This window comes from Protomyctophum bolini (genome assembly GCF_963924005.1).
Source record: "Protomyctophum bolini genome assembly, chromosome: 18".
Lineage (NCBI taxonomy): Eukaryota > Metazoa > Chordata > Actinopteri > Myctophiformes > Myctophidae > Protomyctophum > Protomyctophum bolini.
The window spans coordinates 4,312,530-4,338,854 of record NC_137879.1 but is presented as its reverse complement, the minus strand read 5'-3'; the positions used below and the strand labels follow the sequence as shown (position 1 = coordinate 4,338,854).

The 26,325-nt window shown below is 46.5% G+C and overlaps 2 protein-coding genes across 2 annotated transcripts in view; one reads left to right on the top strand and one right to left on the bottom strand.

Annotated features, from left to right (window-relative positions):
• Positions 1–276: 276 nt before the first annotated feature.
• Positions 277–1,830, bottom strand: LOC308333052 (pyridine nucleotide-disulfide oxidoreductase domain-containing protein 1-like; the record flags this gene model as incomplete). The annotated part of the gene is made up of 1 exon (XM_080789249.1): positions 277–1,830. One exon carries the CDS (start codon positions 1,828–1,830, stop codon positions 277–279), a length of 1,554 nt encoding a protein of 517 aa, XP_080645375.1.
• Positions 1,831–5,615: 3,785 nt separating this feature from the next.
• LOC308333256 (E3 ubiquitin-protein ligase TRIM8-like) overlaps positions 5,616–26,325 on the top strand; it is a 28,420-nt gene continuing 7,710 nt past the window's right edge. The window contains exons 1-4 of the mRNA XM_080789527.1: positions 5,616–6,209; positions 8,699–9,121; positions 9,645–9,902; positions 24,837–24,932. Of these exons, the coding sequence (XP_080645653.1) occupies positions 8,723–9,121; positions 9,645–9,902; positions 24,837–24,932 (753 nt within the window). The 5' untranslated portion in view covers positions 5,616–6,209; positions 8,699–8,722. The remainder of the gene's footprint in view (positions 6,210–8,698; positions 9,122–9,644; positions 9,903–24,836; positions 24,933–26,325) is intronic.

The following is a 26,325-nucleotide window of genomic DNA, read 5'->3' as shown; positions in this document are numbered from 1 at the left end:
TAAAGGAGCAACTTGGACACTCAAGCATGAAGGAAGCATGAGTTAAGTCCGTTGCTCTCCCCAGGTTGGCGGAGGGTGTGTAGAGCCCACAGGATCACATTAGATGATTGACACAGGGGTGAAGAATGGGTTACAAAATCGTGGGATAAACAATATATTAAGAAGAGCGATTTGCGTTAAAAGTCTTGCTCCTTTAAAGCAAAAAGAAAACCTTAAGAGTACTTGGAGCCTCGGCTCACACGGACCACCAGGCTGTCCTCCCAGGGTTAGAGTAACTCAGTCAAAGTAGTCCTCGATGTCGATGTTGGGGTTGAGCAGCTGGTCTCTGTAGGGCGTCAGGTCCATCCGGTCCAGGATCAGGTTCTCGAAGGTCTCCTCCAGGTCCGTGTCTCCGATGAGCACGGCGCCCACCATCCTGCCGCCGCTGAGGACCGCCTTCACGTACTCCCGTCCCGGCGTGCAGCGCACCAGCAGCTCCTGGTCGCGCGGCCCGAGGCCCTGGCCGTTGAACTTCCCCAGCAGCACCACCTTGTGGCCGAAGAACCGGGTGACGTGCGCGAAGAGCTCGAAGCAGAAGTCCGGCTCCGGGGGCGGCTCCCGCAGGGCGCGCGCCGCCATGCAGCTGGCCGCGTGCCAGCCCATCTGCCGGGCCTGGCTCCACAGACGCATCTGCTGCCACAACGGGCCGGCGCCGGCGCCACCGGGCTGAGGCTCCTCCCCCCAGCACGCGCTGCACACGTCGCCCGCCGCGTACACGTCCGCCTCGGACGTGGCCATGCGCTCGTCCACCCGCAGGCCGCCGTCGGGCGCCAGCGCGAAGCCGTTGCCTCGGAGGAAGGGCTCCGTGTTGGGCGCCACGCCGGTGGCGCTGACCACCAGGTCGCAGCCCACCGTCTTCCCGTTGGTCAGCCGGACGTACACCGGCCAGGAGGCTCCTCCTCCTCCTCCTCCTCCCGCCTCGGGTACCACGGGCGTGTCCGGCCCCTCCTCCTCGCCGGGGCCGTAGATTTTGTCCACTTGGCAGCCGTACTCCACCGAGACTCTGTGAGACCCCTTCCCTTCTGGTTCCGCCCCTCTGAGCGCGACGCCTTGGTGCCAGTCTGGCCCCAGGGCGCTGCCAGGCTCAGCGGGGTGGTGCGAGGAGGGGGCAGGCCTGATGACGGCCTCCTGCTCTACCGTGTAACGGACCCTCTTGCAGGTCGCGGCGTCCCCCTCGGGTTCGTCCGCCGCCTCCAGCGAGGGGATCAGGAAGTACGCGGCGCCGGCGTCGAAGAAGGTGTTCCCGATGGCGTCGTCCCTCACGGCCCACACCACCTCGCAGCCGCGCACCGCGTACACCAGCTCCAGGGCGATCCCGCCGTTTCCCACCACCACGATCCTCCTGGCCTTGGACAGGCGCTTCTGGAAGTGGCGGACGCTGTCCGTGTCGCGTATCCCCAGAACCAAGGGGTTGTCCTGGGCCAGGAGGAGCTTGGCTCTGGCCCCGCTGCAGATACACAGCTGCTCGTAGCTCACCTCCCGGCCGTCCGCGGTCCGCAGCGCGTGCGTCCGCGCGCGCAGGGACGCGGCGGCGGACTGGACGACCGTCAGGTTGGGGTACTTCTCCTCCAGGACGCCGGAGGGCCGCTCGGCCACGTCGAACTCCTCCCGCGTCTTGGACACCCGCCGGAGGTTCTGCACCGTCTTGACGCGGGGCGCCGCCGTCACCAGAGCCACGGCGGCCGACGGGAACCGCTGGAACAGCCGCTCGACGCACGTCACGCCCGCGATGCCGCCTCCCACCACCACGAACTGGAAGCTCTTCTTCTGCTTGGCCTCTTCTGCTGCCATCGTGAGGCTAATGATACGCAGTGAATGAATTGAAAATGGAGGACCCTTATGTAAACAAGGCGTGGTGATTTTTCTGGTTTTATCCACTTTGCTTTGGCTACTTTCCTGTAGCCATTCTGCAAAGGGTTAATACAATTTTAAATAGATAAATCAATGTGCAACTACACAAACAGAATGAAGGTAGTTCAGCCAGATTAAACAGTCCATAACAAGTCAAGACTCACAAAACAAACACAAAACAAATAAAAGGCTTTATGTTCACGTCCGACCGGCTTTTAGCCGTTACAACTTTACAAGATGACGTTGATGATGACGCACTTTGATGACGTCGCTTGGTAAACAACAACGCACACGGCTCTCGTCCATCTTTGATGATGATTCGGCTTCGATGGAGATTTCGTTTATTTGGAGAATGTTTCCTTCTTTATAAAAGTGTGTTTCTGAAAGAGGACATAGCGTGGGTGACAGTATACAAACGGAGGGTTACGGACGTGTGTTTGGGTCCGTGAAATTCGACGTTCTTTCGTTTTTATAATCGATATCTTTCTGACGTGTGACGCCAGAACAGATTCGACTTCACTAGACCATGCTGTGCAGTGCTTCTCAAAATTCCCACAACGACACCCCCTTATTCTGACAGTAGCCTAGACAAATGGAACCCTTTCTTGTTTTGTTAAGGTTGTTGGCATGCTGTGTTGACTTGTTGTGTGATGTGGTTTCATTTTGATATTTTCAATTTAAAAGTTTTTTATTAAGCATAGAAGAGTATGGTATGGACAGGGAAAAATGCAGTACTGTTATGCTTCTTTTTCTATTTGTGTACATACAATTACATAGACAGAAAACAAACAGGAAACAGGGCGGTTTTGCTACTACATGAACAGAGTTGTTTTTGAGTTGATTTGAATGGTTACAAAACTGAAACAAAACAAAGACAAGACGAAAACAACCCCCCCCCCCCCCCCCTCCCACTTGGAACTTTGACACCTCCTTTCACCGTATAGTTTTTTTTAAATAAATAAATAGTAGCAAGGATTTCATGAGCATTATAATAATTTTGATGTTTTAATGTAACCACCAGCAGCATGATTATTTTCTCCCACATTCTCACATTGCAATAGGGTAGCCTACTTTATGCCTTAATAAAGCTCAAGTCAATGACAACAATAATTGCACTCTGTTAAAAAATACAAAAAGTATACTTTTGTGTGGAACTATATTGTCTATAATATTGTATTATTTTTTAATGTGTACAAAATAGTTATAGTTTAATAATAGGCTATAGTTTTGATTGATTGATTGAAATATTTATTAACAGTTTGCAGAATTACAGTACATTTCAAGCACAAAATCAATACAAAGACTGTTAACTGTGAGTGGACGACCCAATTAAGCATTACACTTGTTTACAAGAGGGTCCACCTTATTCAATTCATCAAAACATTTAGAAACGTACAAATAGACACTTCTATATATAGTCAAAGAACAGAACAGGAATTCATCATAAAGGAGGTAAAAAGGGAAAAGAAACATATACAGTGAGGGGAAAAAGGGGATTCAGATTTTTAGTTCTGGGTGCCCTGCCGGCCTCATCCTTCTCTCTCTGACTGTGTCTGTGAGCCATTGATTGTAGGTTCTCCGGCCGTAGACCAGTGGTTCTCAAGTGTGTTCATGTCAAGGTAAGGACCCCCAAATCAACATGTATTAGTCTGCGGACCCCCATTTGAAAAGATACGCCTGCAGGGACTCCGATAACAGAGGATCTTTACGGCTCCAGCAGTGATTTTCAACCAATTTCATTTCATTTTAATTCCTGCTGCACATGGGGGGGGGCAATTAGGGGCTCAGAGTCTTGCTCAAGGACACTTGGACACTAACTAACTTTGGGGGAGCCCACAGGGATCGAACTGGGAACCTTGCTGTTCCCACCCGGCTGCTCTTCCCGGCCACTCTAGTTCCCGAACTTTTCCCAAAATGACACTCCTTAGCCCGCGGACCCCCATTTGAAAATATATACCAAGGACCCCCATAAGAGAAGATTGTTACGGCTCAGTGATTTGCAACCATTTTCATTTCAAGGGCCCCCAGTTTGACATTAATGATAGGCTACGGGTCCCCCATTTAATGGCATTTCTATCTCTGGGACCCCAATGTATTTTGTAAAATCAAAATTAATTGAACTCTGGGAGTGTGCAAATGGACCCTAGTGGGTCCATTTTGGTTCCATTTGTACACTCTGAGTTACAGTTACAGACCCATAAGGGTCCATTTGGTTCCTATAAACTGTCATTTAGCTGGGGACCCCCTGGAACTCCCTCAAGGACCCCTGGGGGTCGCCGCTGGAGCCTGGACCCCACTTTGGGAACCACTGTTCTACAGGAAAGGTAAGGTAAGGTCATTTTATTTATAAAGTGCCTTTCAAAACATCACAATCAGAGATAAACCAACGATGAAATAAGAAACAGAGCAGCAATAGATACATAGAAATAGATAAAAACAACATAAAATATAGAAATAATCACTAAAGCAAACCAAAATGTTTTTTAGCAGCTTCTTAATTAAAGTTCTCAACAGACACAGCATTTTTCAAGTAAAGTGGTAAGTCATACTCATTCCACAGCGAAAGAGCTCTTGTCCACAGTGAAGTTTTAGTCTGCTTGTTTACTGCATAACAAGTAAAGTGCATATACACATACAGGTATACATGTATACAAACAGCTTCTCAGGTGTCATGGCATTGTTCTCAGTCATAACGCTGGTAAAACATGTCTGTCCTCCTATATAGCCTATAGTAGTGGTTCTGTGGTTCCCAAACGTTTTCATGTCAAGGACCCCCAAAATGACAACCTCCGTTGAGTCTTTTAAAACATATTTTATATTCACAAGCCTTTGCATCACCGACATGATCTTACACCTTTCCTTTTAGATGACTCTGTCCTATATGCCTGTTGTTCTATTATTGACGTCTTCTGCACTGAATTGTACTGTATTGCCTATTGCATTTTATTGTATTGTATTGCTATATACATTTATTTGATTTGGTTTGATTAGCCTGCGGACCTATACCATTTGAAAAGATATGTCAGGGACCCCCATAAGAGAAGATGTGTACGGCCGTTTTCATTTCAAGGACCCCCAGTTTGATATGGAACAGGCTACGGACCCCCATTGAATGGCATTTCTATCTCTGAGACCCCAACTTATATTGTAAAAGCAATGTTAATTTAACTCTGAGGGTGTAGGCTACAAATGGAACCAAACCATTTGGTTCATAACTATCTGTAATTTAGCTATAGGGACTCCCTGGAACATGTGTACACTCTCAGAGTTACAGACCCCTAAGGGTCCATTGGGTTCCAGACTATCATTTAGCTGGGGACCCCCTGGAACTCCTTCAAGGACCCCCTAGGGCAGTGGTTCCCATGCAAAGTGGCGTCTGGGGACCCTCAGCGGGCCAATTATAGTGTCAATTTGTAGGATCTGTAAGAGGATAAAACCAGAAAAAGCACTGAAGACTTGTTTACATGAGGGTCCTCCATTTTCAATTCATCGAAACATTAAAGACATACAAACATAAATTGAATTGAATATAAATGGCCCTGCCCCCAGCCAGCAGCAGCAGCAGGAAGTTACACATACTTTGATATGGGGGGAGAGAGAAAAAAGTGACACACATCGGTTGTGTGACAGGTCACGTGATCCGGAAGGTGGGGGGTGTGTGAAGCACAGAGCTGATGTTCCAGAGAGAGAGAGAGAGAGAGAGAGAGAGAGAGAGAGACTGAGAGCCTCTACAGTCCAGCTTGCCTGCATTCCTCCCCTCTCCCCACAGAAGCCTGAAGAAAAGCGAGAGAGAGAGAGAGAGAGAGAGAGAGGGGAGAAAAAAGACCAAATAATTATTCAAAGGCGTGTTGGATTGGATGTATGTACTATCGAAGGAGAGCAGATCAGCCTCGCCTTTGGACTTAAAGAAGAAATATGCTGCTGGCACACAGCAGCGGCTGCGACTAAAACACAAAACGGTTTATTTCTAAACAAATGGACTTATAATAATAATAATAATAAAAGCCGTGTTTTATTTTTACGTTACGGACATGGGAGTTTTTTTCCTCCTCCTCCCCCGTCGTTGGTGGTTCCGTTCCCGTTTAGGTCAGCAGCAGTGATCGGAGAGGAGGAGGAGGAGATGGTGGTGGTGGTGGGGGGCGTTTATGGGAATTAAAACCCCCTACCGAATCTCTGTGTTTTTCTATTTTTTTCCCCCTTTTCTAAATGAGGATTTGCAAGATGGCTGATGACAGCTACCCCTAACAAGGACGGAATATAGGCGACGGCCCCTTTAAGATCGGACCGAGAGAGAGAGAGCGAGAGGGGGGTATATTTTTGTATGTATATCAATTATATATCATAATAATGACTGTTATAAATACTAACGGCCGTGTATGTTGGCGGCGGTGATGGGCCCCTCTATTGTTCGAAAAATAGGCTTTTAAAAAAAGCCTCGATCTATAGGCTTTTTTTTTATTTTTATTTCTATACCTGCCTGCTTGCTTATACTGCTGGGTCGTTAAAATGGTGAGGTGACGTCTGAGATGATTACAACGATTTAAAGCGAAGCTCGAGGGGGAAGTAGAACAAATAATGTCGTTGGGGCTTGGAGGAAGAAAAAAGTGACACAAAACGGTCCGTGTGTATTGACGATATGACCACGGCGAAAGGAGCTTTATAAAAGACATTGGATATACATACAGCATTTGGATATTTGTTTGCAGAGGCATAGAGAGAGAGAGAGAGAGAGAGAGAGAGAGGCTACATTAGTGTGATACTATGTGAGACGGAGAGAAACGGTTTCTCTGTATCTGGCTCAAACAAACCAAAGCAACCAGCGGCCAACATTCCAGCGGATTCTAAAAAGCCTTTGTTTTGTGGCGCATGAACTGGATTCGGCTATTAAAACGAGATTAACTATGCAGTAACACACACACACACACACACACAGCAGGGCCGGCCTCGTCGAGAAGATCAAACCAACTGCTGTGGCCCGGGTGTGATTTTTTTTTTTTGTGTTAATTTTCTTTTAGTGCGATCATCATAAAAGGCCATTATATTGTCGCGAGCAAGCTGGCTGGCTGGCTGGGGGGGGGATAAAATAATTATAAACCCCCTTACGACTATTCATTCAGAGAGAGAGAGAGTCGAGGCCTTGTGTACAGATATGCGAGCAGTAGCGTCGGTGCCACATAGCAGATCTTAACAGCAATACATGCAGTATTATCGTTGTTTATTACTGCTCTCATGTCGCCGTTGTGTCAAAGACATCCAACCGAATAAGGCCTGAAGATACTTAAGGTTGTCATGTGGATCTGATCTGTACAATATAGTCTTTTTGTTTTGCGTGTTATATATTTTAGACTTGACTGGTTGCTGCCAAATAGCATTGGACTGCTGTTGTTGTTGTTATTAGTATAATCGAATATTTTCTATAGCGAAGGATTTCCTTCTCGTGTTTGTTGTTGGTCAAACCGACACACAGGCAGTTCGTTGTGTTGTGTATACTGTATAGCCTATACAAAAAAGGCTGCATTATATATGGTCACTGTGCTCAGCTGGATTAAAATGCAACCTTGAGAGGTACTTGATAACAATCAGGTTTAAAGATCTATTATAAATAAGCATTCAGGGTGTGGGTGGTTGAACTGAAGGCAGGACAGGAAACGCAGACAGTCTGTCTGTCCTTTTCTTTTTTACAGTTTGTGGTTCACATGCCTGCTCTGTCTCTGTTCTCTCTCTGGTTCTCTGACTGAATCAATCATAAACTGAAGTGGAATTCCATGCAGGCCTCATTAACATTAAGTTAAAAGGCCTGAGCCTGACTGACTGACAGACAGAGAGAGAGAGGGGATCAAGTGTCTCTCACCCCAGAGATTGATTCACCATTGTCACTCATGTATGTATGTTGTAGTGATCACATGAGCATACAGGGCCTGTAGATATTCAACAAACTAAAACCCCTGTTCTTCTCTCCCGTCATGCCTTGTTTGCGTTCCATCGTTCACCTGTAGCTACGTACAGAATGTAAGCTACGCTACGTACAGCTAGGCCACAGCTGCTGCTTCTACAAGGCCTGTATTATAGAGACACACACAGCAGGCAGGCAGACAGGCCGGCCCCTGGTGCATGTGCTGTGCTGTTACTGTAAGAGGAAATGAAAGCTCCATTTACGGTTTAAATCCGCCTGGTCTAACGTCACAGCTCCTACTTTGTGTTGTAATCACAAACAAAAGGTGTTGTCATCGAGCGTTTGGCCCCCCGAGGCCTTCCCTTATTGGTCATCAATATACTGGAATTTGCCTTCCATGTCGACGTTGTCACAGCAGCAATAAATAAGCAACACACCGTCTCGTCAGCCTGGGATAGTCTCACCTGGTGTTCACAGACTTGAGGTGGTGCTGCTGGTGGGCTGTTTGGGTTGTTCTTTTGGTGGCGGTGACAGACCCGACAGTTCTGCTTTATTTTATTATATATTATTTGTTTTCAATCGTGCTGCTCATACTCCCCTTTGCCGGAGCACTTCCTGGTTCTAGCAGGCTTTGATAGTTCCTATAGGCCTCTCTCACCTGGAACTGCTTGTATTCATAGACTTGTTGTGTGGGGGGAGGGGAGGGGATTGTGACAGACAGTGCCACTTTATTTTATTTGTTTTTCAATCGTGCTCACTCTCACTGTCCCACAATTTCCTGGTGTATTGGCGGGGCATACATTACATACATACATAGGTATAGGCTAGCCTAGTCAACCCCCGTGTGCCCGGGGGGGGGCCCCGGCACCTTCCACTGGTCCGTTAACTAAAAAAAACACCCCCCCACCCCCCCAGAGGAGGAGGACTGTCCGGCGGTGCATGCCAGCCGCCCAGCCGGTGACCCCGACCTCCGCCGCCGCCCCGGCGACCATGACGATGATGATGGCCTCCGAGATGACGATGGCGGAGACGTGGCGGAACTGCTTCGAGGAGGAGCTGATCTGCCCCATCTGCCTCCACGTGTTCGCCGACCCCATCCAGCTGCCCTGCAAGCACAACTTCTGCCGCGGCTGCATCGGCGAGGCGTGGGCCAAGGAGCTGCCGCTGGCGCGCTGCCCCGAGTGCAACCACGGCTACGCCGTGAAGCCGGCGCTGGAGAAGAACCACAAGCTGTCCAACATCGTGGAGAAGTACAACGCGCTGAGCGTGGAGAAGGCCGCGGCGCCGCCGCCGCAGTGCATCCTGTGTCGCCGCGGCCCGCCGCTGCCCGCCGTCAAGGTATAGCGCTATTTATTGATTGATTGATTACTTTATGAACAGGTTTTTGGGCCAAGACACTATAGGGTCTAGGCTTGTTTCCATTGTGGTCCTCTGTATAATATCGGAATCGGTCAGAATCGGTATCAGCAGATAATATGACCCTGCAAATAATCATATATGGGATATCGGTCATAATTTCATAATCGTGCACCCCTATAATCGTAATTATTTCTTTGCACAATCGTCAATATTGGCTGAGCTCATCATGCTTCCTTCAGTGCACTCCTCATGCACTGAAGGAAGCAAGAGCTCAGTTCGGGGCTCTCCCCAGGTTGGCAGAGGCCCAGGATTAACGGCTTAGGCCAGAAGTTCCCAAACCTTTTTGGCCATGCACCCCCTCTTACCTCCTGACCTAGCTGACGCCTAGAGACTAAAAGTTAATTGGGAGAGTTCATTAAACATGTCATTGCTTATCACGGCTTTAATTGCAACCGTATTTCCCAACGACCGTGCCAACACCCCCTCCCCTCCCCCTCAACAGGTGTGCCTGCGCTGCAACGCCCCCTGCTGCCAGTCCCACGTGCAGACGCACCTGCAGCAGCCGTGCTCGGCGCTGGGCCACCTCCTGGTGGAGGCCGAGGCGGTGAAGGCCTGGACCTGCCCGCAGCACGACGAGTACCGCCTGTACCACTGCGAGGCGGAGCAGACCGCCGTGTGCCAGTACTGCTGCTTCGCCCGCTGCCACCCGTCCCACGGGCACGCCGTCACCGACGTGGAGCTGCGGCGCAACGACATCAGGGTGAGTCTCTAAACACTTGTTCTTTATATAGAGGGACAGACATCAGGGTGAGTCCTCCTAGACACTTGTTCTTTATATAGAGGGACAGACAGACAGACGGACATCAGGGTGAGTCCTAGACACTTGTTCTTTATAGAGGGACAGACATCAGGGTGAGTCCTCCTAAACACTTGTTCTTTATATAGAGGGACAGACATCAGGGTGAGTCCTCCTAAACACTTGTTCTTTATATAGAGGGACAGACATCAGGGTGAGTCCTCCTAGACGCTTGTTCTTTATAGAGGGAGGGACAGACAGACAGACGGACATCAGGGTGAGTCCTAGACACTTGTTCTTTATAGAGGGACAGACATCAGGGTGAGTCCTAGACACTTGTTCTTTATAGAGGGACAGACATCAGGGTGAGTCCTAGACACGAATACTGGACTACTCACCCCGGTGCTTGCCCGTTTTTCCTCCCGGAATTTTCCCCAGTGAGTGTGATAACTTTGTAATATGCTATTGGCTGTTTGTATTCTTTTTGGAAAAATATAAAAAGATACTGCTGTGGAAAGGCTATACTATTTGACTTATATTGAACCTATAAACAATTTAGTATTATTTAGTATATGTAAGGTTTTGCCCCCTCAAATGGTACCTCGTCAGATAATCCCCACATATCCTACAACAACTTATGTGAACAGACTTCACTGTAGTAGCTTTTCATTAATTATATTTGTACTTAGGCTGTTCTGCTGTCATGAAAGTTTATAATTAGAGAAATTCAAAGTCCAGCCGTCTGCTGTCCAGCCTCTCCCACCCCTCACTGGGGAAAATTCTGGGAGGAAAACAGAAACGGGGCGAGTAGTCTTGTTACCCAGACAGACAGACATCAGGAACACTTATTCTTTATAGAGCAGCGGTGCCCAAAAGGTAGATCACGATCTACCAGTATAGATCACAAAGGCTTTGCAGGTAGACCACATGACATGCCCCTAAAAAAAATAATATATAATTTTAATATAAAAAACGATTCTTTTGCATCTGCCGCTTAAGATGACCTGAGGTGACTTGATTGATTGACATCAAGAAGGGCCTGTCAGCTCAAACACACAATGCAATACTTGTTGTTGCGTACAATCATCAGTAGCAAAGTCAAATACCAAAAAACGAAACCCTACCATTTCCATTTCCCCTCCTCTATTTCCAATTCCATGTGCGTTTGTCTTATATGTAGCCTATGAAAGGCCCCTCAATTACATTTTGTAACTATTTTCAGCAATGGGATGATAGTTTTATTTGGTGGGTATATGTTGTTGAGCTGGTCGTTTTGAAAGTAGCTCTCAAGTAAAAAAGTGTGGGCACCCCTGTTATAGAGGGACAGACAGTAGGCTGACAGGAAATGGGGGGTGGGGGTAACATGCAGTAAAGCAGGGGTTTTCAATGGATTATGAACCAGGGACCACCACCCTGACTGAGAATCAACCTGGGGACCACTGTTGTGTTGGGAGGAGGAGGGGGATATGGGCGTGGGGGTGTGGGGGGAAATTAACCTTCCATATTAAACTCATGATGCTGTTCATTGCAATTTATGCATGACGAGCAGTGAGCAGACATTACATTGAGTATGGGCATATTTATTTAATTATAATAGTGACTCAACCAGGAAATCCGGTATACCTACCGGTACTTTCCCTTGAAATTCTAACTCCCTTTTCTGTGGAAGTTCTTGGCGTCAGACTTCCCAGTAACTGACAACATCGATGCGTCATCATCGTACGCCTACAGAATACTTTCCTACGTACTAAATGCATGGTCAGGGACCACATAAAGGAAAGGAAAGGTACTATGTTTACCCTGCAGGGTAACTGGACTAAGCTCAAGAACTTGTTCACAGCCAGGCCCTGCTCATAGAACATTTCATGGTAGAGGTTCAATGCCTTGTCCAAGGGCACTTCAGCGGTGGTAATTTTAACGTGCCGGTCCGGGGATACGAACTAGCGACCTTCCGATATCAAGACCGCTCCGCACGGACCACCAGTTGAAAGCCCAATGCAGTCGGGATCGGGAGTCGAACCCGAGGCACACTGCCAGACTTGGACTACCGGCCAAGGTGCCTGGACCGCTGAGCCACGGCCCAGGCCAAGTCTTAATACCGCCCTATACCGCCTTTAGTCTGAACTCATTATCACACCTTTTCAGACTCCCATCTTAGCCTGTGGCACTTGCACTAAGCCTCGACGACCTTACACGACGACCTTATAGGCGTTTTGCATAACCTCAACTTATGTAACTTGGATAGCATTTTATGCAGACATAGCACTCTATAGTGTATACGCAAATTACGCATAGTTTCATTATATAGAATAAATATTCCAGGTTCTTAAGCTTACTTATGATTCATGATGACTATTTTGATGTATTACCATGTTCTTATTATTGTAAGTCGCTCCTGATTAAGAGCGTCTGCTAAATGCCTAAATTGGAAGCGCACAGGCGTGCAGTCACACACGCACGCATACCATACGCACACACGCGGCAGTGGGGTGGCAGTGGATCAGGGGTAGAATGGCCGCAAGGTTCCCAGTTCGAACCCGGCCAGGCTCCCCCAGAGTGTCCCAAGTGTATACTCATCGTTTCATTGCTGTATTCTACTGTTAGGTAGGATGCTAGCTTGTATTCTACTGTTGGGTAGGATGCTAGCTTGTATTCTACTGTTGGGTAGGATGCTAGCTTGTAAACTAGAATCCTACCTAACAGTAGAATACAAGCTAGCATCCTACCCAACAGTAGAATACAAGCTAGCATCCTACCTAACAGTAGAATACAAGCTAGCATCCTACCTAACAGTAGAATACAAGCTAGCATCCTACCTAACAGTAGAATACAAGCTAGCATCCTACCTAACAGTAGAATACAAGCTAGCATCCTACCTAACAGTAGAATACAAGCTAGCATCCTACCTAACAGTAGAATACAAGCTAGCATCCTACCCAACAGTAGAATACAAGCTAGCATCCTACCCAACAGTAGAATACAAGCTAGCATCCTACCTAGCAGTAGAATACAAGCTAGCATCCTACCTAACAGTAGAATACAAGCTAGCATCCTACCCAACAGTAGAATACAAGCTAGCATCCTACCCAACAGTAGAATACAAGCTAGCATCTTACCTAGCAGTAGAATACAAGCTAGCATCCTACCTAGCAGTAGAATACAAGCTAGCATCCTACCCAACAGTAGAATACAAGCTAGCATCCTACCCAACAGTAGAATACAAGCTAGCATCCTACCCAACAGTAGAATACAAGCTAGCATCCTACCTAGCAGTAGAATACAAGCTAGCATCCTACCTAGCAGTAGAATACAAGCTAGCATCCTACCCAACAGTAGAATACAAGCTAGCATCCTACCCAACAGTAGAATACAAGCTAGCATCCTACCTAGCAGTAGAATACAAGCTAGCATCCTACCTAACAGTAGAATACAGCAATGAAACGCTGAGTATACACTAGAGTGCTATGTCTATGTCCTCGGTGTATTAGATCAGTGATTCTCAACCTTTTCAGACCTTTTCAAATCACATTAATGCGAGGCGTTGTGAGCTTGTAGATCGGCTATCATCAAAATGTTTGCCTCTTTCTTATATAAAAAAAAGGCATGTGCTGACCCACAGGTTGAGAACCCCTGGATGCGATCTCTCATCCATGAAGGAATCCATACTCTCCCATGTTGTTCCATAGAGATCCGGGTCAGAGTCTAACCAGGGTGTATAATTACAATGAATGTAATAAATGAATGGATGCATTTAGAAGTCTCTCTTATCCAAATACCTCACGTAGCTCACGATAAGCACGGTTATCACATACTATCACAAGGTTATCACAAGGTTATCACACATGGATGGCACAGAATGCATAGAGGCTGTGTGTGTGTGTGTGTGTGTGTGTGTGTGTGTGTGTGTGTGTGTGTGTGTGTGTGTGTGTGTGTGTGTGTGTGTGTGTGTGTGTGTGTGTGTGTGTGTGTGTGTGTGTGTGTGTGTGTGTGTGTGTGTGTGTGTGTGTGTGTGTGTGTGTGTGTGTGTGTGTGTGTGTGTGTGTGTGTGTGTGTGTGTGTGTGTAGTGCCTCCAGAAACTATGATCTCAGGTAAGCCTGCAGGAGCATCAGTCAAACGATATAGAAATAACAATCTAGTTTCGTTTAATTTGGAGGGGGGGGGGGACTTTTTTGCCTTGATTCGGTAGTGTACAGTACACTGTATAGTGTATATAGTCAGTAAGCTGGGGGGGGGGGGGGGAGGGAGAGAGAGATGGGGGAGCGACACGCAGCAAAGGTCGTCGGGATGGGGAGTTGAACCCGCAACACGCCACCAGGCTGGATTGGCAGCCTCGGTGACCGGACCGCTATAGGCCGGCCGGGCCTAGTTTCGGTTTATTGTCGCCAAGACGGGCTTTGATGCGATCGTATGATATCAATGAATGAAATGATTGATTACTTTATTAACAGTTTGCAAAGACAAGCTCAGGAGAGTATACAGGTCTTAAAGGTCTGTTAAGAAGAGGATTCTAAACACAATGCACTATATGGCAGACGAATGATCAGGAAACGGAACCCCTTATGGTGTTTTAAAGCATTATGTTATAGTTTAGCTATTGAAAAATAGCAGATCTACAAGCTCATAGCGCGGCCGTTCATAGTGAGTGCCGCACTATGAGCTTGTAGAATGTGGCGCAAATGTGTGTGTGTGTGTGTGTGTGGGGGGGGGAACAACATTGAAGGCCAATTACATATAATCTTTAAGAAATATTGAGCTCCACTGATATAGAAACATAGGTACATGGCACGCCACCGAGTGGAGTGCGCCGTGCTAGTAGCTTGTAGATCTGCTATTTTTGAAAAATCGAAGAACGACTGACATAGAAACATAGCTTTTTCAGAAAACTGTCAGGATGTAGAAGACACTTTTTAGAATCTGATCTCAGGTCAGAATGGGTTAAAGAAGACCTTTCTTTTTTTGTCACATGCAAATGACCCGGTCCGTCTGGGTCGCGGGTCACTCAGTGTATTGAGAGGTCGGTGAGTGAGTGAGTGGTGATTATCACACATTCCTCCAGAAAACAACAAAGGAAATGCTTCAACGCCATTAGCTGGTTTGCAGATAATCACACCGTCGAGGGCAGACCTTTGAAACCACTCTGAAACGTCCTCTAGCTGAGTGTGTGTGTGTGTGTGTGTGTGTGTGTGTGTGTGTGTGTGTGTGTGAGACTGTGTGTACTGTGTGTGACTGACTGTGTGTGTGTGTGACTGTGTGTGTATGTGTGTGCGCGACTGCGAGTCTATCTTCGAGTCTATACATTTTCAATTGTGACCCATTCCAGCCCATTCTTCTCATCGGCTGGAATGACAAAACAATGTAGTTTGTGGTGGAGGGCGAAACAATGGAGAGGCTCTCGGCCCCGGCCTTATCTCCCCAGCACAGGTGCATCCTCGCTGGGGATCGCCGGTCATGAGGGGAGGAGGAGGGGGGATATGAGCCGTGGTGAGGGAGGGTTCTATAGCACCGCGGCGCGAAATTAAAGTGATCCGTCATTGGCTTCTATATACCGTTTACTCAGCCTTTTATTAATACTGTATATTATTTTTTTGTACTGCTATTTTCGGGCCTTTTTCTGCCTTTTATTGTGGAGTGACACGCAGCAGAGGTCTTGGGGACGCGCAACGCACTGTGAGGCATTGCATTTTGTGATGTATATGTGTATGACACAGCCCCCCCCCCCCATAGGGTCACCCAGGGGTCACCAGGGGATGCCAATTGGAAAAGGAGAGGAATGTTGTTTTTGAATTAAATTAAATTAAATTCACTAAATGTTTGTGCCAGTTTAACTCATTCAGGCCTCAGTCAGGCCTTTTGGGGGTTTTAACCTTTCAAGACGGGAAGCCCTTTTTTTGGTATAGTTGTTGCTATGTGTGTACAGTCTGTACACTAAATAGCAACTTAGTTTAGTTTTTTTTTGTAAAATTTCAGAAGACTTAGAATCGGCCTCAAGTCTAAGGGGCACCCTTATCGTGCATCATCCATTTATTGTCGATGGGAATTAATAATCAAAAATGTATGATTTGCATCCAAACGCAAGTTCTTTATTCATTGTCCATAGGAATCTAATGTTTGTGAAAGACGAGAATCTACACTATAGCTGTATATAGGAGGGGCTAGCGGTATATTTATTGAGGGGCGCTAGCCCCTCCTATATACAGCCTTTGACCCCACACGTCTCAATATTTGCCATTGACAATGATAGGAGAAATTAGGTCAAATGTCATTCTGGCATTCTGATAGGCCAGTATGAGATGAGTCATGATGATGTACGATAATAAGAGTGCCCCTCACTTCACAGGGGTGTGATTTTTCTGAAGCCCCTCTAACAGCCTCCTAAACAGGTTTAATGTTTGTCTTTAGTTCAATGTTTGTTTTGTGAACGCCATCGACAATGAAGGGAATATTGTCCCTCATTACGTCATATTGTCTCTTTATTGTTAATGGCGTTTTAGTGTTTGTTTGTACCGTTTGTTTTACATCACCATTACATCACCTAATCAACATGGGTTAGACTTTAACCCCTTTTGGGGCGGGAACCCCTTTTGGTGTTTCAAGCATTATGTTATACTTTAGCTATTGAAAAATAGCAGATCTACAAGCTCGTAGCGCGGCACTTGGTGCCTCGCTACAAGCTTTATTATTATTTTTATCGTGAAAATGTGGCGCAAATCTTTGAATATTTATATTCTTTCAGAGCGAACTTTTTAAACTCAAATCTTTGCTTCTGGGAGGTCCCTGGAACAACATATTTTCTGATGGGGGTCGGCGGCCAATTACATATAATTTTTCGTGGTCCTTGACATGAAAATGTTTAAGAACCAGTGACAAAGAAACGTGGGTTTTTTCAGAAAACTGTCAGGATTCAGAATGCATTTGTAGAATCGTCCTCGGGTCTAAGACCCACAGGGACGCACCCAGGGTGCCGGCCCGGTTCTGGCGAGCCGCCCTGCGTCCGAACGGTTGAGAAATGACAGAGTTACCGTGTGGGGGTCCCTCTACTGTACCCTCTACTGTACCGTACTGTCACTGTACTGACACACCTGAAATCATCATATATACAGTTAATGTGCGTGTGTGTTTGTGTGTGTGTGTGTGTGTGTGTGTGTTAGGTTGCGCACAGGTGGTGAAAAACAACCATGCTGTTTCCATGCTCATACCCAGCCAGCCAGGCAGGCACACACACACCCAGCCAGCCAGCCACCCACACACATAACTCCGTAAGGGAGTGGTTGCGCCACTCAAAAATGTTCGCTCTGAAATATATAGATTCAAAGATTTGCGCCACATGTTCACGACTTTTAAAAAATAGCATAGATCTACATGCTCGTATGAGCTTGTAGATCTGCTATTTTTCAATAGCTATAAAGTGGAACAGAATGCTTAAAACATGCACCAAAAGGGGTTCCCGGTTAATGATACAGCACTAAAAACATGTTTAGTGCAGTATTATTATTCTATAGGAATCCGCAGTGGGATGGTTGGTTGGAACCGGATGTGGTGTTTACGATTGGGTGTGTTTCAGAGGGTGGGTTCGGGGGGGGGGGGGGTTTAGGTAGGTGGGCCCGTCCTGGAGGGACTGGGTTTTTTGTTAGTCTGCAGGGAAACCATGAGTCCTCTTTCTATTGACCTTTTTTCATATAGCCCATAAGTCTTTGCGTTTGTTTGTGTGCATACTGTAAGTTCCTCTTTCTCTTGCTGTGTTGCCAGTTTTGCAAGAGAAACAAGTGACCGGGTCTATCTATGAAAACAACCACACGTGAAAATAGTCTGATCTACAAGCTCACAGCCACACATTGTGAGGTTGTATATCTGTTATTTAAAAAAAAACACACTGAGAATAAATTCGAAATAATTTTAATTTTAATAAAAAAAGGCACAAAATATGTTCAGATGGATGTCCCGTGGACAATTTCATCGGGTTCCTTGATGTGAAGAAATGTGGAAGCAAGCCCAAATAAGCAACTACTGTACACTTTAGAATCAAGCCCCCAAAAACATCAACCAGCAACTACCAATAATTTATTTGAAAGTGACTTTACAGAAAGTCAAAGTTTGCTTATGAATAGTTTATTTCGATCTTTCAGAGAGACATTACACAAAACAAGGTGATCGAAAAGGCATAGGCAGAAGCTTATTAGTTTATATCCTTATCCCAATACTAGGGTTAGTATTGAGTTAGGGTTAGGGTTATCCTCAAAATACTAATGAGGATATGCATAACAATCAACATATAAACAAAACAAACTTATAATAAGCAGACATGGCAACGCGGCCTGAGGGAAGCAAAGCACACACACACACACACACACACACAAGGAGCCCCATGCAGTGCCTTGCTGGGAAACACGTGGATAGCACTGACTCATGAAGTCACGCCCAACGCCCCCGTTCTGGGTGTCAACTCAACCCCCGGACCAGTTTAGGGTGTATTTCCTGACAGGGCTGTGTGTGTGTGTGTGTGTGTGTGTGTGTGTGTGTGACTCAGATCATGGGTAATTTACGACTTCCTTCGGGCCGGGGGAAGGACCATATAAGGACCATATTATACAGTATAGGTAATCTTTCTGCTGGGTCTTAATTTTATAGGCGTGTTTGCCCTATAATAAATACCTTCATTCCTGTTCCTGTGTCGTTAGTTAACAGAGCTGAACTGTATGTTGTGACGTGGGTCATTCTGTACTACAGTAGGGCTGGGACCATATTATTATGAACAATAATACGTGTCATGATTATTGTCTGCCAAAAAAATTATAATTGCGATTAATGATCAGAATATGCCTAACCCATTTTGATCTGTGTCACCTTATAGCTTTTATAACTACTTTTTACCATTATTTTTTGAATAACTGTAGCTTGTTGAAAAGTGCCGCGCTATGAGCGTGTAGATCTGCTATTTTCTTTTCATCTTGAAAAACGTGTGGCAAATCTTCGCACTAATCGCTCGATCATTTTCATGATCGAGCGATTAGTGCCGTTAATCGTGAGTGTTTTAGCAACGGATCCGAGTGAAAATCCACAGATAATTCCCAGTAGGTTATACTTATCAAGCTGATCTTATATCGACCTACTGCATGTAGTCTGTCTGGGACTCCACCTACTGGCTGCGATAGTAAGTAAGTATAGCCTTGCCGAGCCATGAGGCCAATAGGGGCAGGAGCCTATCTCCTGTTTCTGTAGTGTGAGGCAGCTTGATGTACAAGTACACCCCCTGGAAAAGACGCTAGTATGTCGCAGGGACTTACCCCCAAATCCAGCCCTTGATGCTGAGTGCCAATTAGGGAGGCACTGGGTCCCATTTTTACAGTCTTTGGTATGACCCGGCCGGGGCTTTGAACCCCCGACCTCCCAGTCTCAGGGCGGACACTCTGACCACAAGACCACTGAGCTGGTCTACTGGCGGCGATTGGCATGATAAAACGATAAAACGAGTGAAAATCCACTGATAATTCCCAGTAGGTTATACTTATCAAGCCGATCTTATCGCTCTACTGCACATGCTGGGAGCCTATACTGAGAACGACAAGCCTCCTCCTCATACCCTCACCTAAACATAACCGCTAGCACGTAGTGGCGCGCTCCCCAACCTTAGTCCTCTATTCGTTTTATCAATGCAATGGAGGTCGATAAGATCGGCTTGATAAGTAACCTACTGGGAATTATCGGTTGAATAGTTACCATTCGAAGCGGTGGGTGGTTTTATACTAGCCACAATAGCGGTGCCAATCCCTGGATGTGAGTGCTTGTCTGTTAGCCCTGTACTAAAACCCCCATCAGAAACATCATCTGCCAGCCAGCTCCACTCCACTCCAGGCTGGGACTGACCTTCAGGGACGTGCAGAGATTGTTACAGAGGCAGGGGATGAAATTCCCGCAAGAGGGCACTTTTGGAAGAAAATAACCGATCTACAGGCTCGCTCAGCGCGACGTGTTGAGCTTGTAGATCTGCTATTTTCCCCGGGCGCGACCCCCGCACTCATTGGCTAATACTGGAGATTTGCATGGGATTTCCAAACAAATTTCTTTTCAAGCAAAAATGCTTCGTTCAAATCGAGATCAGAGATGGAGGGCTCTGTCTTATCGCCACCCTTATCCCTAAACTTATTTTCCTTTTTTTTTTTTTACTATTTTGAAAATCATTTTGAAAATACAATTAAAATTCAACTAGCCGATCTACATTTACACGTTGTGAGCTTGTAGATCAGCTATTTGAACTATTTTAAAAGGTTTTTTTTAATTAATTGTAATTCCTCGGGTATGGAATGGGGAAAGGAGTTCGGAGGGTCATTTGCAATGCATTTCTTTAACCATGTAGTAAATGCTGCATGATTTGTAGTCTGGAGAGGGGGCAGTTGTTTTACAGACGGGGGGGTAAAAAGGGGCATGAGGCTGAAGCCCCCTTTGATGTCTATGTGTGTGCATGTGCCCTCTGGGCCCCCCTCCTCCTCCTCCCCCCCCCCCCCCCCCCACCCCCCCCTCCACTCTCCTGCTCCGAGCGCTCCTGATGATGGAAAAGACAATGTGTTGAAATGACAGCTAAAATAGATCCTCCTCCTCCTCCTTTATACATTCTGCTGCCACTCCCACCCCCCCTAAAGGTACCCCTGCTCTGTCCCCACCCCCTGTCCCTTCCGCCCGCCCGCCCGACCGACCCACGTCTCATCCTCTCCTCTCCTCTCCCCTCTCCTCTCCTCCGCCAAACCATTTCTCCTCCAGCCGGGCCTCTAGACTGAGCCTAATTCAATCATCGCAACCAGGTCACAGTCCCTGGATCTAGCCGTAGTGTGTGTGTGTGTGTGTGTGTGTGTGGGTGGTCATTATTCCTGATTTATATATTTCGGCGTCGACTCGCATGTCGAAACTATAGCCGATTTACGAGGTTGTAGATTGGTTATTTTCGGCTCATCCTTTGGCAAGGAAATAAAATAAATGCCAGTTGAAAAAGAAATCACGTCCTAAAAACAAATGCTGATCATGTCCTCATAAGATGAATGTGCGCATGCGTGTGTGTGTGTGTGTGTGTGTGACCACGCACACACACACACACACACACACACACACATGATCCAGGGGGCATTGACCTGTAGGACTAATGACGGAGAGAGAGAGAGCAGGGAGTGAAGCGTTCCCATTGGTGGCCTCACCGTGCTGTCGCTGCCCTGCCTGGGCTCTGGAGACGCAGGCTAGACCCTCTTTATCCCATTCTGACCTGAGATCAGATTTTAGACGCAGGCTAGACCCATGTAGGCCTAACGTCTTTATTCCATTCTGACCTGAGATCAGATTCTAGACCCATGTTGGCCCGACGTCTTTAAATCATGACAGTTTTCTAGCAAAAACCTCATCAGTGGTTCTCAATATTTCATGTCAAGGACCTCAAAAAGTATATGTAATTGTTCGCCGACCTCCGTCTGAAAATATTCCAGCTAGGACCCCCCCCCCCCCCAGAAGCAAAGATTTGAGTTAAAAACTCGAAATGTGCGCCACATTTTCACGATATGAAAAAAATAAAGAATTGCAGATCTATACAAGCTCGTAGCGCGGCACTCTGAGTGCTATTTTACAATAGCTAAAGTATAACCTGATGCTTTAAAACACCAAAAGGGGTGTGTGGGGGGGGGGGGGGCTTTGCGCAAATTGCCCAAATTCATCCTATACATTTTTAGGGGGGTCGTTGAGACGCGAGTGTGTTTGAGAAGCAGATCTCACAGTATGGTGGTGGTTGGTTGGTTGGGTGTGACGAAGACGAAGACGTGGCACACGTGGAGGAGGAAGGACCGCATAGCGAGGCCAGCAGTGGCGTCTGGGAGACGCCGTGCACGCTCCCCCCCTCCTCCCCCGCTGTCACTGTCCCACTATTAACGAGCGCTGTTGTCACAACACCATGCATGCCATGACTCACAAGATCAGACCCCTCTCTGTGTGTGTGTGTGTGTGTGTGTGTGTGTGTGTGTGTGTGTGTGTGAGAGAGAGAGAGAGAGAGAGAGTGTGAGAGAATACATGTGCATATTATTAGAGAGGAGATAAATGATTGGTGGGGGGGGGTTGATTAGATGTGTGGAATGCTGGGGGAGGGGGGGGGGTCTGGGGGGAGGGGTTCTCAAAGGGTGGTCCGGGAACCCCCCGGGGGTCCTTCCTGCTTGAGGTGATTATTCCAGGGGGGGGGTCTCTCTCTGATCCACCAACATGATTACAGTCACAGTTACTGTATAACCGCTGTCGGTTGAAGCCGGTGGTTTTCTCAACCTTTTTTCATTTCATGGCACATTTGAGCCACACATTTATAGCCTATCTTTTTTTAAATTATTATCTTTTATTTACTTTTAACATTTCATTTACATACAATTGTAAAATGCAACCTATAAATAAATACATTTCCTAACTAAACAACCCCAACCCTTCCCCGACCCTTCCTAGTACAAGAAACTATCCAATGCATGATTTTCTTTTGACCATGATCATCTGTGCTACAACATGAATACTTTTTTTTATAGCCTCTCTGACCCAAACTTATTGTTGGGTTGATTTTGTCCACAATCCTGTGCTGTATTGATGTAACCATATGAGGACAGTGTTGTTTCGATTTTTGTTTTAGTCAGTCTTTGGAATGAAACTTCATTTAGTTTTAGTCACATTTTAGTCACCTGAAATGTTTTAGTGTCTAGTTTTAGTCTACTAAATCTGCAGTTCATTTTGTCGACTAAAATGCATTTTGGCGGGCCTTGATGCCTTCGTATAATGACTGATTTTACACTTGCTGAAAATAGCCGATCTACAGGCCCACATCTACAGATCTACGAGCTTGTAGATCTGCCATTTTTGAAGAATCGTGAAAATGTGGCGCAAACCTTTGAATATATATTCTTTCGGAGCGAACGCTTTTTAACTCAAATCTTTGCTTCTGGGGGGAACACATTTCCAGATGGGGGGTCGGCGGCCAATTACATATATTTTTGGGGGTCCTTGACATGACAGTGTTTGAGAACCACTGACATAGAAACATGGGTTTTTCAGAAAACTGTTAGCACACTGTTAGAACTGTTCTGTTCTTGCCAATGTTCTCTCTCTCCCCTTCTCCTAGCCCATTTATCTACCCCCACATTATTTCTCACTCACTCATGTTGCAAACACAAAATAGCATTTGGTTGCTATGGCAGCCACCCCTCCCCTCCCCTCCCTATCCCCGCAGGCCGCCCGCCCCAGGATTGTGTGTTGGTTGGACAGAGACGGAATTAGCTCGGTTCCCTCCCTGGGCTCCCAGTCAGTCCCAATGCTTCATGCGCAACACACTGGAAAGCTAACAAAAGATATACAACAACGCGTCGCTAACACACTAAAGCTACAAAGCGACGCTTCACAGCGTGTCTTTGACTGTCGCAGAGTCACTGTTTGTCGATGATGCGCTCGTTGACGTCAAGCATGCGCGGTGTGTGTGTGTGTGTGTGTGCGTGTGTGCGTTTTACGAGCAAGACATTTATAATAAAGGCCTGGGGTTACAAAGGACGTGCAATTAGTCATAATTAGTCCCCACCCGTTACGAGCAGCAATTGTGTGAAGATAGAGAGAAGATGAGTCGAGAAATGGTTGAACACTCCCTTGGTTTTGTAACTTTGTAGTTGAATTCAGCTCAACTTCAGCTTGTATATTTTGTAGCTAGTACAAACGGCATGGCGCTGGCTTCCATCTAAAATGAATGGTAGCCCCGTAGCATTGTATGCCCCCCCTCGAAGGTTATCTTTCATATTAATTAGAAACGAATGGTTCGAAAATTCCTGCCGAAGGTTCGAGTCCTAAAAACAGGGCTAGGGTACAGCCTTAACCTCTGTCATCAATCTAGCAAATCTGCATTTTTCTCCTCTCCGTGTTGAGCAGTTGATCTGTAGCTGGACACGGTATGAACATTAGTTATACTGTATATGCAGACAGTGAGACGCCTGTTCTTTCACAGTTTATTAGCGTTTTTGTGTAAACACTGGAGATTCAGAGTTCTGGGCTATGGGATCTGTTGTTACGGTCATGGGTTCTGTTGTCATGCCCCCCCATAGGCTATGGGATCTCTAGGTGCTTGCTAGACTTGGCTGACACACACACACACACACACACACACACACACACACACACACACGGCCAACACAGACAACAACAGAACACACAGACGCTACAAACGTAAGGACTTTCATTACACAGCGTTTATGAGTGGGAGGGTCTCTTTGTATATCATCTCCATAGCACTAGCAGCACACACACACACACACACAGACTGACACGTGCGCTGTACCAATCCAGCCACTAGCAGCACACACACACACAGACTGACACGTGCGCTCTACCAATCCAGCCTGTGTTACTAGCAACACAGCTCAGTGCTTCTCAAAGTGGGGTCCTTGAGGAAGCTCCAGGGGGTCCCCAAACTAAATGATAGTTTGGAACCAAATGGACCCTTATCTATGGGTCTGTTAAATTAACGTTGATTTTACAATATGAATCTGGGTCTCAGAGATCGAAAATGCCATTAAACGCAATCAGTGCCGGGATTTCTTTCAAAATAGAAGCTCTGGGTGCCGGGAAGATATTTCCGCTTTTACTCTGTAATCCCCCCCCCCCCCCCACACTTGGAGGCCAACTAAAAAAATAGAAATAGACAACATCGTCTGTCCTGATGAAGGTCGAATAGACCGAAACGTTGAATAAAGAGCAACATTTTTGGCAAGTTTTCTGACAGAGTGCGGGACCCTTCTTTGTTTTTCAAAGATAACCTTTTTAAGTATGCTTTATTGCCCTACGCACCTGTCACTATAGCCTTCTGAGGTGTGCATCGGCCTTTTGCTAAAAAAGTTTGTTCTCTCCTTGTCCTCTAACAGCAAAGCCTGCTGAGGCAGCAGGAGCGTGTGGAGGAGCGGGTCCAGGACATCGAGGAGCAACTCTGCAAGCTGGACTCGGACAAGTGTGTGGTGGAGGTACGTATCCGCTCTGAATCTAGATTCCAGGGGGGGACGCGTTCTAGCGTGCACCGTTCCGTACATACCGTACCGTACCTGTGTGTGCACGTCACAACTTTTTGGGGTACCACGGCGTGGTACTGCGTTCTACGAGCGTGACACCAGGACAATAACGATGACAGACAAATAGAGAGTATGCACATGCATGATTTTCCCAGCAGGACACGCCCTGACTGAGTGGCAAAGACTGAGTGGCAAAACATTGAGCAGCATGTTGGAGTGTTGGAGTTTGGAAGCGCTCGTTGGAAATCACTCAACCGTCCTGTCATACCACCTGTTTCTAAATGTCACATAATGCAGGAGGCAGTAACATGTTGTGTTATTGAAAACAAGCACTTCCAAACTCTGACACTTAGAAGAAAGATAATCAAATGCAGGGCATTTCTTGACAGAAAGTATAGCTCATAATGTTGCTATGGTGGATTTTTTATGAAACAAAAACTTTGCAGATAGAAAGAGGATAATTCAAGCTTTTCGTACAGCTGCAATGTTGGTGAGTTTAGCATTGTTTAATGCAATCAGACAGGACTTTTCTGTTTGTTCTGTCGAGGCCAGAACGTAGTCTGTTGCCACTCAGTGGGTGTTCCCGCATAACTTCCAGGTAGGATGATGTCATGTGCACAACCCTCTATAACAATGCTACTGTACCACTACATGGGAAGCTCAGGAGAAACCAGGGAATCTAATACAGTAAGTGACCTTATTGTCACTAAAATGTATGCATTTGCCACTAAACTAATTTAAGAGATCATTTTGCTACATCATGCCGAAGCAGGGAGATTGTCTGGAAAGTGGGTCTGTCTGTGACGATCCTTTCAAAACTCAACAAAAATGAACACATGAGGATTACATTCTGCATTTATATACACACAGTCACGCTCCTCTGAGGGCGTACCGAATGGAACCAAATGGACCCGTCACGGGTTCCGTTTGGTTCCGTTTGGTCGGCCCCTCCCAGAGGGAACTGAACACTTGAGGATTGCATTCTGCGTTTGTGTGTGTGTGTGTGTGTGTGTGTGTGTGTGTGTGTGTGCGCACTGTGGGTTGTGCAGTTTCCTTAGTCGTGATGTAATCAGGCCAGTTGGTGAGATATCTTGCTGCGTTGCTCCATTGATTGCAAATTGACGTTCCAGAAATAGTCTCCTCCTTTGGCTTACCTACTGTATACATACAGTGAAACAATAAGTCACTTTTTTAGCGCATAAACAAACGCAAAAAGCTATATATATACCATCCCAAAACCCGGTACAGCATTTATGGTATATTTATCTATCTGAAGATCCATGGATCCTCGGATTCAGTCAGAATAAATAGCCAAAGATAGACAGAAAATAGACTGTCTCCATGCCTG